The following is a 10,928-nucleotide window of genomic DNA, read 5'->3' on the forward strand; positions in this document are numbered from 1 at the left end:
TGTGTGCTATGTAACCTTTTAGGCTCAAGGAACATCTTTTTATAGAAAAAACTTTCTTGAAAATTATTTAATTTTGTCTAAATCAATACTCTGACAACCTGTCCTGCATTCCCGAGTTCATTTCAGCATAAGCAGGGGCGGACACAGGATTTTAGTGAGGGGATTCTAATTCTAAATTTATCGTTAACAATAACATTTACTTTTGTCGTTGATTTTTAAATTAAACTGAAGAAAAGAAAGTCAAGATGTGCAGTGTGCCGAGAATTAACACCAATATAACAAAACACAATGTCGTCGCATACTTACATCGTTGGTTATATTTATTTTTAACAAGCTAGAAAAATATTTTTTTTCGTTCTTCTGATGATTCAATTTTCAATAAATATTAATTAATATATATCCATTAAATAACAAATAAGCAAATAGCTTGAAATTGAAAAACACATACGATTCATCAAATTGGGAACATTTTTTGCCTCTAAATATCAGGGGGGGGGGGCGAATGTCCCCCCCCCGTATCCGCCCCTGAGCATAAGCTTTACTTTTCATTTCCGAGTTCATTTTAGCATAAGAAGAAATTGTAACGGATATGTCCAGGAATCATAATGTATTATTGTGATGTACTCAAGGAGTATGAAATAAAAGGGAGATACAACTGACGGTGCTCGCCAACCATATGATTTTGCATGCTTTGCAGACAGTACTCCATTTTTATGAGAAATATTCAGAATAGATTATTGTATACGCGGTAATTGTACATCAGACAAATATTTCTTTTACAAATGAAGTACCGTTTGCAAAGCATGTATAATCATATGGTAGGGCGGACCGCGCCAGTTGTATTTCCCTTCTATACTCCTTGGATGTACTGCGTATAATTTGTGAACATAAACATGAGTTGTACACTTTGAACTCCTTTTCAGACTTAAAGGGACTGAACAAATTCATACCGCGGGATAGGCTTATTTCCCTTCTATTCTAATCTCTGTTCTGTTCACCTAATTTCCCTTCTATTCTAATCTCTGTTCTGTGGATACAAGAGTTGTCACAAAATTCTTGTTAAAGCTCAAGTCTTGTAAATTTCTACAAAGCTTTCTTTTATTGAAAGCTTTGCTTTGTGTACGGTTTAGTGTACAGCTTGACCCTTGTTTGACCGGAATAATATTTGTGAGAATATATTTCATAAAACTGGACTATATACAAGATGTCCCAAAAACATGGGAATTTAGTAACAATTTCAAAATCTAAATTGTTAATGATGTTTGTCTCAGGAACATCTTTTACCGTTTTCAAACATAAATTATAGCAGACGTACGCAATTTATTATTACTTTTTAAATTAGAAATTGTAATTCTACTTTTAAAAGATGAGTTTGTTTTAGTTTATCCTGAATTATTTAGATAAAAACAAAACCTTCCACTTTCAGAGAAAACAAATGACTCTACACACATTTAACCAAAGGTATAAGAATATTACTTTTATTATTATTATTATTAATATTATTAGTATTATTATTATTCTAAAAAAAAATTAGCTTAATTTTTTTTTGCTCTGAACTGTTTTGATTTTATGCAGGCTGGAACATCGATTAATGCATGCTCCGAGTGATCTGATGAATTTCTTGGAAGCCTGCACCATGGGGAACACGGAGAGGGTTGTCCATCTTATAGAGAAAGGAGTGGTTAGTAGATCCAATGCAATTTTATTTAGAAAAGCATAATTTTTTAGATGTTGATGTACGGCAAGTGCAAACTTATTTAGTAAAGTTACCATTTTATGATGTTACAACTACTTACAACTATAGCTTTGAATTCACAAAACATTGAACCACGGTAACTGCTATGATGTCTAAAAAGTCGTTTTGGGACACACTGTATTTAATACTTTTTAGGACGTGAACAAAAAAGGTGAAAACGGAGCTACCGGCCTTATGCTTGCTGCCATGTCAAATCAGGTTTAGTCACAGATAAAATATGAATTGTTAATAGATATTCAAGCAGGTAGACATTTTGAATTGTATGTTCCAAGCTATTTAGGCAGGAGGTTTCTACCTGGTTGCATCACTCTGTTAACTCGGGTTTATTTCAAGTACCGGGCCGACTTTTGACCCGCTAGAGCAAGCTGTACAGTACAATAACAAACATTATAAGACAAACCGGGACGGTACGTCAAACGAATGATCACCTAGTGAAAGTTATGTGGCATATGTTAGGTTTAGTTGACGGGATTTATTTGGGAAACTTCCCGTTTTAAGATCTCGGTCCAAATAAGGTTCAGAATGTTAGGAATAAAATTTTTAAGATATTCTAAAACTCTGATCATAATTTCGTACAAAATGTTCGGTATAACGATCAGCAGGGTACTAAAGGATTTTTTTTCGGGACAATTTAAAAGAGATTTTACCCAGAGAACGGTTGTCAAGGATTGTTCATGAAAATACTAGTGTACAGGGGAAAGTACATGTTTATCCAATAAGGACGAGACTTCAGAGACGATTGTATGACTTTTATTTATGATTTACTAAAGCTGTGAACTTATTTCTTTTTTCATTAAACAGTCATAAAAAATTGTAATCAAGGCAGCCGACCTTATTCAACCTCGGAATCGTCAAATTTAAAGAGTTTCAGGTCGTCCTCATAGTACTATCCTTTATGGGTAACCCTGTGCAAAAAAATTCTTTAAAAATCCCGAGAAATGTAAAAAAAATTCTTTTAGATTGAAGTTATGACGGTGTTGTTATCTCTGCAGTACACAGATATAAATAAAACTGGTTTACAGCAAAATACAGCACTCATGTACTCGGCTATGCAGGTTTTACGCAGAATAGATACAGTGCAACCCACTCAAGAGGATGAGACTTATCAGACGACTATACGAAATTTCAACTCTTGCAAAATCATTGAATAAGCCATTTAAAGACAATTTTTCAAGGCTGAAGACATAAATCAACCTATACTTGTCATATCTTTAACGTCTCATTGTTTGTGGGTAACCCTGTATTTGTATTTCTTATCGTTCTTAATAAAACTTCCAACTTTTCCAAACCGTATTCTTTTAAAGTTTAGAATATTTTAATCCTAAAAAATGTCAAAATGAACTGAAAACCGATTGTTTTAACACCTTCTTTTTTTGCACATATTTCCTGTAAGGGTGAAAATTTGATATACTGAAAGAAAAACTGTAAGAACATTTTCTCATTTTACAGTTTGTTTAAAGATACACAAAAGTTCTGGCTCCAAAAATTCACAATTCTCTCTCTTAAATCGTTTTGTATGAATACTATTAGTAAGTAAATAGCGACAAGGACTCAGTCCTACAGATGGTCAGAATCGGCTCGAACAAATCAACACTTCTATTGTCGGCAGCTCCCGGATCTTCATGGCTCACAGCTGGCTCATCAAAATCCAAAACTCAAAATCACAACCGTTTTTTTTCTCTATTACTTATCTTTTTTACGTGTCTTGTACTTCAATGGAATATATGATTTGTAAAAAAATATAAAATATTACATATCTAAAATAAAAGAATTTTGTAAAAATGAAACTAGAAATGAGCCAGTGCTTTGCCATAAAACACCTGAAAAATCTATATTTATCAAACATTCGATTGTTTCCAGATGCGTAAAATGCGTCATGAATGATTAAAACAGATCCATCTGTACAAATTGCTTTAGTTTTTTTGTTTTCAAAAGTCCGAAAAGTACCTTTGTCTCTGGTTTCTTATAGGGAAGTTTTTCTGGTGTAAAGCTGCTGTTGGCTGCTGGGTCTAATACAGCTACTACAAATACTTCAGGTTCAAGTACAATACTGCTCCATTTTTTTATTTACAGCTTGTTACCCACAAACAATGAAACTGTAAGAACGACATGAATCTTTCTTTGTAAGACGATTTAAGGTTAATTATACAGTCATTGTATTTTATGGCTTATTTTATGATTTGGCAAAGAAAGCAAACAAGGATTAGACAATAAAGACGACCTGAAACTCTTAAAATTTGACGATCCCTATAAAAAATAAAGTATTTTGCCTTGAATATAGTCTCTTCATGGCTAATTAAATTATTTAGAAAAGAAAAGGGAAAGTTTATATATTAAGTTACCCCAGCAGGAATAGGGTTAAGTTGCAGAGAATCATGAAATTAAGGAAAAGAAAGTAAAAATCCGTACAATCAGCTCTTAATTCTCATCCGTTGTGGGTAACTCTACATGAAATATATATTTTAAAGTGCTTAAAAATACGCTAGTCGTATTTTTGTTGTCTCTCAGTGGCCGACATTCGAAAATAGAATTTCCGATCATCAGTTCTGACCAGATCTCCAAAAGGAATAAACTTAATAACAAGAATAATATAATTTATTATATATATATATATATATGTATTATATATATTATATATATTATTTTTTGCTTTTTAACAACACAAGAGTTCCTATCATAGAAAAAAAGGCCCGATTTCTAAAACCAATAGTTTTTTTTATGGATTTCTGGTTTGCCAATTTTTTTTTGATTTATCAAAATGATTAATCGATTGATGTTAAGGTAAATCCTGTCTGGGGTTGGCAGCTGATCACACTGATCTTATCACTTATCTTGAGGTTTGATTAATTGATTTTAGATTTATTTATACAGTTAAACAAGAGACAGGCATTTCCAGGGCGCTTCACATGATCACAAATTACAATTACTAAAAATAATCCGAGCTTTTTTTCGCTGAAATATATGCCTGCTTTTTTCAAGAAATTTTAAAAAACTAGCCATAAAGGGCGCTTCGCGCCCATCTTCTAAATTAATTGTGAACATGTTCTCTTTGTGTACATCGTAAAACAAAACAAAAATAATTCACAAAAAAATTCGTGGATTTTCAAAATTTTCAAAAATTTAATGAAGATCGAATTTTGATGAAGACAAATATTTGAAATTTTGATCATTCATAAACCTTCCCTGGGGTCCTTAGATGTCCCACAAAAAATTTGGGCCCGATCGGTTTAGCCGTTTTGACGTTTATTGGATACAAACAGACAGACAGACAAACAGACAGACAAGCCAAATTTATAGACAGATAACAACAATAAATTTGTGGAACCCTGCTTTGCCTAGAAACAAAGTTTTTCTTTATAAAAGTTAACCAGCTCAACTAAAAATTTTTAAGGCAAATCGGCTTAGGAGTTTGGTTTGGTTTACGATTGGAAAGAAACAGAAAGACAGATTACTAATTTATTGATGAATGAGCTTTAGCCACAACTATAATAGTTCAATCTTTGCAACCTTTGATATTTCAAACCTTGTATCTTTTAGATCATAATCTAAGTTTGAAATATCAAAGGTTTACAACCATCAGGTTGAAAAGATAGAGGAATTTGAACAAATAAGTTTTTGGCAAAAACTCAATTATGTAACATAAAGATTATTGAAATTGATTTGAAAAGGTTTGTAGTTTACTGGTTGAATCTGGTTTGTCTGTAACAGCTAAAGATTGGGAGGTGATGATTACAACGATAATAATAATTAATGCATTATTTAGTATATTATAATAATATACTAAAGAATGCATTTTTTAAAAGTTACATATTTAACTAAAGCGCTTCACATGACCTAGGGATCAAGAATGTCATAAAAAAACTAAATAGATTTAAATAAATAAGTATTCGTTATGTTTATAACCATCCTAAAAACTAATCTAGCTCATGCATCATGATTCATGACTCATAACAGCACTGCTCATTGTCTGTAAAGATGTTAAATAATATGAAGTGATAAAATTAAATTTTTTTTTTAACTTTTGATGAGTTTGGACTTTTTTATTTTCCACACAAAGAAAAAATTAACCAATTTCAAAAATAATTTTCTATACATTTGCTCTCCTCCCCTTATGCAGAATTTGTATCATGAAAAAAGAAAAATTCAAAAAAAATAAATCAAAAACGACCTTTTTAAGGGTTTTATAATCCTTACTTTCTCCTAAAAAAAGAGGTTGAAATCCTTAATACACAATAACCCTAGTATTTTCTGCACACACATTTTAAATTATCCCTTATAGAAATTTTTAAAAAGGATTCATTCTTTTTTAATTTTCTAATTGATTCCGAAAGTTGCAATTTAGAGCTAAAAACGATCTAACATGATATGGGACACCCTGTATATATATAATACCTGTTAAGGTTCTTAATAAGCACCCAGAGAAAAAACTTATTACAATTATGGAAATTTTCAGGAAAAATATCAAAAAAGTTTTTAAAAATTACACAAAAAATTGTAAACTTTGAAAAAATGTTAGTAACTATTAAACATCATTTTGCCCGAATTGAACTATTTTGTAGTTTTAATTTAAAATTTTTTACATATTATTTCTATTTTGCAAGAATTGAACTACTTAATAGTATTAGTTATAAAATTTTTCACATATTATTTTAAATTTGCCAGAACTGAACAATTTTATAGTTTTAATTTTAAAATTGTTTACATTTTATTTCTAATTTGCCAGAATTGAATTTTTTATAGTTTTAATTTTAAAATTTTTCACTAATTATTTCTATTTTGAGATTTTTGGTCAATATTACATTTTTTGCCCTGAATATTAAAACTTATTTCAAAAATGTTCTTTAGCTTAAGTCATGAATTTAGACTTTTTATAGATAATTTCTAAATAATTTAAATAAACTCTTTTAATGCATATATAGATGTTTACTTTATTTTTTGTAAAAGTATTTTTGAAATTTCCCACAGGACAAAACCTCTTCGCAGTTCTTTAAGGTAAACAATAAGAATAATCTTTTTTTTAAATTCCCTTTTAATCCATCAAGCTCTGTAAACTTGTTTTTTGGAATTGTTCTTGAATTTCACATATGTTGCAGTGACAAACAGAAATTGCTTGTATAAGAAGTCGACTTTTAGACTCAAGATATGACTGTAAATAGTACAATTACACTGTTAGAAATGCCATTTTGTAAATTTTCGATATCATCATATTTCAGGCCAATATAACCAGTATATAGAAGACATTCATTGATATATCGTTTGAAATTTGATGTTTTCTGGTCAGAATTATTTTACTTGAATTAGCCTAAACACTAGTTGATATAAGTAAAATTAGAATCACATCAAATTTTTAAATGAGAATTGAGAGAAAGCAATGTCAGTATTATTTAAGATGCTTTAAATGCATACATTATTGATATCTCTTAGAATTTACTTGAAGAGAGTCAAATTTTAATTGAAGTAAGCAGAATTCTGGTTAATGCAGAATCCAAGTAGTATTCTGATTGAATTGAGTGCCGGTACGTGTCTGAACGCCGGATCACTGTAATTAAAGTAAGCAGGATTATGCTTGCTTCGATTTCTGATGATTGAAGTAAGTAGAATTCAAGTGAATGTAATTAGAATTTAGCGTACAGGCCGTAAATTAATATCAAGCAGAATTATCGTTGATATATTAAAAAGGATCATCATGGCTTGGTGCGTGAACTAAATACTGTTGATTGTAAGCGGGTTTTTCTAACAGTGTAGCATGAGACACTGTAACTCTGCAGTGTAAATAGACCAATTTTACTTAATAAGTAATTTAATAGATTACATAATAAAGCTTTTTTTTCTGTAACAACAGTAAATGCACTTCAGTACTGATTTAATGTCGTCTTCCAATCCTACAATTTTCTGGTTATCACGAACTCAGATTAGGTTACTTAAGAACTAGCCAAAAAAAAATGTCCATGTGTTACCCTAACCTATAAACATGAATTCGTAGACCTAAAGTAAATGTCAAATTAGTCTAACTGTAAACCCAATATATACAACTACTTTAAATGCTTAGTCCATGTGCACTTTAATTTTTTCTGCAGATACTTGAGCAGACAGGCAGTTCTAAAGCATCTACTGGCAGATGTCCGGGGGGGAAATCCAAGCTTTCTGTTTAGGTAAAAAAACACGTGATACAGACGGAGACACGTAAAATGAAACTGCACTGCTATTGGTGGGAGTTCTGGTCACATGATACGGACGCATATATTATATTATCAATTATTTCTATTAAAAATGAAAAATTATTAAGCTCAAATAAGAATAGGAACACACCTGAGTTTTTCAAGCTGCTCTGGGATATTGTTCTTTTCAAATTGGTTGCGTATTTGCTGAATATGATCTGTTTAAAACTTAGAATCGTATACCAAATTTTACATTTAAAAGTTTTAATATAATTTTCACACAGTTTTATTTTAATTTCTCGAGACAGGAACATTTGATATTGCTCTATATAGGTCTCAATCAACCAATGAAATGCTCAGGTTTCAACCTATACCCCTTTAATTTTTTCATTACAGTCCTTTTTAGCACAATTTTTGTGTTGGATACCCTTAATCCCGACCTCTTAAGCTCAATATCAACTGTGATCGCTTTTTATTTGGAAATCAATGATTGATCTCTTGATTTGAGTTATTCCCATATGGTACGATTAATATAGTTTATCAAATAAAGATTGAATTAATCTGTAGATTAACAAAATATCTAGATCAAGCATCAATCATTGATTTCGATATCCATATCAAGTTCTCATATCTGCAAAACATTCCATATTTTAGAGTTTTCAAGAAAATATATCCCTTTGTAATTTCCATAACAGTTGGTTTTTTATAGCTAATTTTATTCTGAAGTTTTTTCTTTTTAATTGTCTCAAAGGAATTAAGCCTTTGTCACAAACTTGAACTTTCTAATCCCTTTATCTTTGTAACCCAATGTTAGATCTAATAATAAATTTGAAATATGAAAAGTTTGCACTATCAGAATCTAAAAAAAATTGGATTAGACAATTTTATTTTGCAACAAAGACTTAATTTCGGTCTTATAGCTTGATATTTTTTAGTAAACTTCAACTTCCGAGAAGCCTGGTTCAGTATCTTCGGCATCCGGCATGAATGGGTCAACTTCAAATCTTCTCTGTTTTCTTTGACCAATTTATAAATACATGACAGAGTTACTATTAAATCTTTTAATGGCTTCCTTGCAAGTATGAGTAATGTCTTGATATAGGATTAAAAAAAAAATCAGTTTTATTTTCAATTTGCAAGAATTATAGCAATTTTAATATATTCTTTCAACTAAGCATTTTTTTCAACAGAATTGTACAGAAATTAGTAAAGTATAAGCCCGACAAAACAACACAGGAAATCAAATAAAGCTTTTCCTAATAAAGATATTCTTAAAGACATTGTTTAAAGGTAGTTGAACTTTGAATGTAGTAGTGTTGAAAAAAATTTTAGGATTTATTTGAGACATATAAAACGTTTTAATGATTTATAATTACTGAGTTTGAGCGCAAAGTTGACGCTAACAATCATCTATTTGGGTGGTTACATTTTTAAAATAGATTTTTTTAGAATTATTAAATAACGACGACAAAAAATGTAAAAAGAATTCTACAGTAAACAAATTAGATGTTTAGGAACATATGTCTCAATTGAAATTTTCTTTATAAATCATTATTAGAATCATTTATTTCTTTTTCATCATAATATTGAATTTCTTATGCTTTATGAATTTGTTTGCAGATTTCTAAAAATTCTTCCAATGTCGTCTTTATAATAAAAATTCCAGGAAATTTACAGAAAATGCTTGTTAACAATGAGACATTACAGAAACCAATAACTGAATCAGATTACATATTTTCAATGATAAAATTTAATTTATTTTTCTGAACCTGTTCCTAAATAACTAATTAATTTACTGTCGAATTTTTACCACATTTTTCGTCGTCGTTATTGAATAATTTTTTAAAAACCGATTCTCAAAATCATCTCTCAAAAATGACCAATCTATAAGAATTTTAAAGATTGAATTAGCGCTCTTGCTGAACAAATATGAACCGTAAAAACGTCTTATAGGTCTCAAATGATTTCTAAAATAATTCTCCACAATACTACATTCTTAGTTCAACTACCAAACATTGCAAGTCACTCCCTTTTATTGCAGAATCAATTGTTTAGTATCAATATTATAAGGAAACCATTAATCTCTGGGAAAGTACGTTACAAACTCCTAAAGTTTCATCTTTTATTGGAAACACTGTACAGATTTCATGAATACTGATATGTACAATGGCCTATTAAAAAAACTGGGATTTACAGGATTACTTGCAATGGATGAAACTTTAGAGGCTGTTGTACAAAGTTTAATTATGCTAGCACGCAGTGATGGTTCAATCCATCTGATAGGTTGTTTAATATTTGTCAAATCGTTTAGCTGAAATAAAAATAGAAAATTCAACCTTCAGATTGTCATGTTTTCAGTGAGGTCTATTCCTCTAGCTGTGATAAAATGTGTAAATGTTTATAATAAGAATGTAATAATTTAAAAAATTCAAAACTTCAAATCATATTTCCTAAATTGCACCACCAGATTACCATAAACCCTAATGTTTTGATCGATTTGACCAAAGTACCAAATCTTGTTAAAAAATCAAACCTATTTGAAATTTTTACAATAATTCATTGTTCACTTAGTCTTCCTGTTCACTGGTATTATGTATGTCTGTCAGTCCTCACCAAAAACTGCAAAGACTGCTTATCTCCTTTCACAGGGTGGGCTAGATAGGACTAAGTTGACTAAGCAAGACATGCTACTTTTTTAAGATAGGTTTTTAGAGTGACATCTCACGGCCACTTGTTGCATATAATACCCATTCAGGGGTTAAGTTTTGCAACTTTGAAAGAAATACTCCAATTTTAAACATGAAACATAATGAATTCAGTCTATTTGTGATTCGTATCCAAAGGATCTTTAAATATCCCTGAATACAGAATCCTGATTGGTCGTGTACAGTACTTGTACACAATAGAACATGCTGTGGAAAATATCGCATATTTTAGCTGATAATCAATCTCTGTAACTCTCTTATCTCTGTACTCACTAAATACACCTTAGTCAAATACCATTCCATTCTATT

At 30.4% G+C, this 10,928-nt stretch overlaps 1 protein-coding gene across 2 annotated transcripts; it reads left to right on the forward strand.

Annotated features, from left to right (window-relative positions):
- Positions 1-1,407: 1,407 nt before the first annotated feature.
- Positions 1,408-8,983, forward strand: LOC111714142 (protein phosphatase 1 regulatory subunit 12A). Of its 2 annotated transcripts, XM_023489191.1 has the most exons (11): positions 1,408-1,461; positions 1,576-1,681; positions 1,892-1,954; positions 2,716-2,811; positions 3,726-3,792; positions 4,538-4,593; positions 5,425-5,478; positions 6,157-6,209; positions 6,722-6,748; positions 7,834-7,908; positions 8,850-8,983. In XM_023489191.1, exons 1-11 carry the CDS (start codon positions 1,436-1,438, stop codon positions 8,899-8,901), a joined length of 675 nt encoding a protein of 224 aa, XP_023344959.1. In that variant the 5' UTR covers positions 1,408-1,435; the 3' UTR covers positions 8,902-8,983. The 2 variants fall into 2 exon arrangements, with proteins under 2 accessions (XP_023344959.1, XP_023344967.1); XM_023489199.1 differs by lacking the exon at positions 5,425-5,478.
- The last annotated feature ends 1,945 nt before the right edge of the window (positions 8,984-10,928 follow it).

The sequence above is a fragment of the Eurytemora carolleeae genome, unplaced genomic scaffold, assembly GCF_000591075.1.
Source record: "Eurytemora carolleeae unplaced genomic scaffold, Eaff_2.0 scaffold149, whole genome shotgun sequence".
Classification (NCBI taxonomy): Eukaryota; Metazoa; Arthropoda; class Copepoda; order Calanoida; family Temoridae; genus Eurytemora; species Eurytemora carolleeae.

Bases quoted from the DNA above. Each gene is read 5' to 3' on its own strand.
- LOC111714142 (XM_023489191.1), top strand. From the start codon at position 1,436: ATGACTCTACACACATTTAACCAAAG. The intron at 1,462-1,575 runs GTATAAGAATAT...GATTTTATGCAG, and splicing joins CTACACACATTTAACCAAAG to GCTGGAACATCGATTAATGC. The intron at 3,793-4,537 runs GTTCAAGTACAA...ATTGATGTTAAG, and splicing joins AGCTACTACAAATACTTCAG to GTAAATCCTGTCTGGGGTTG.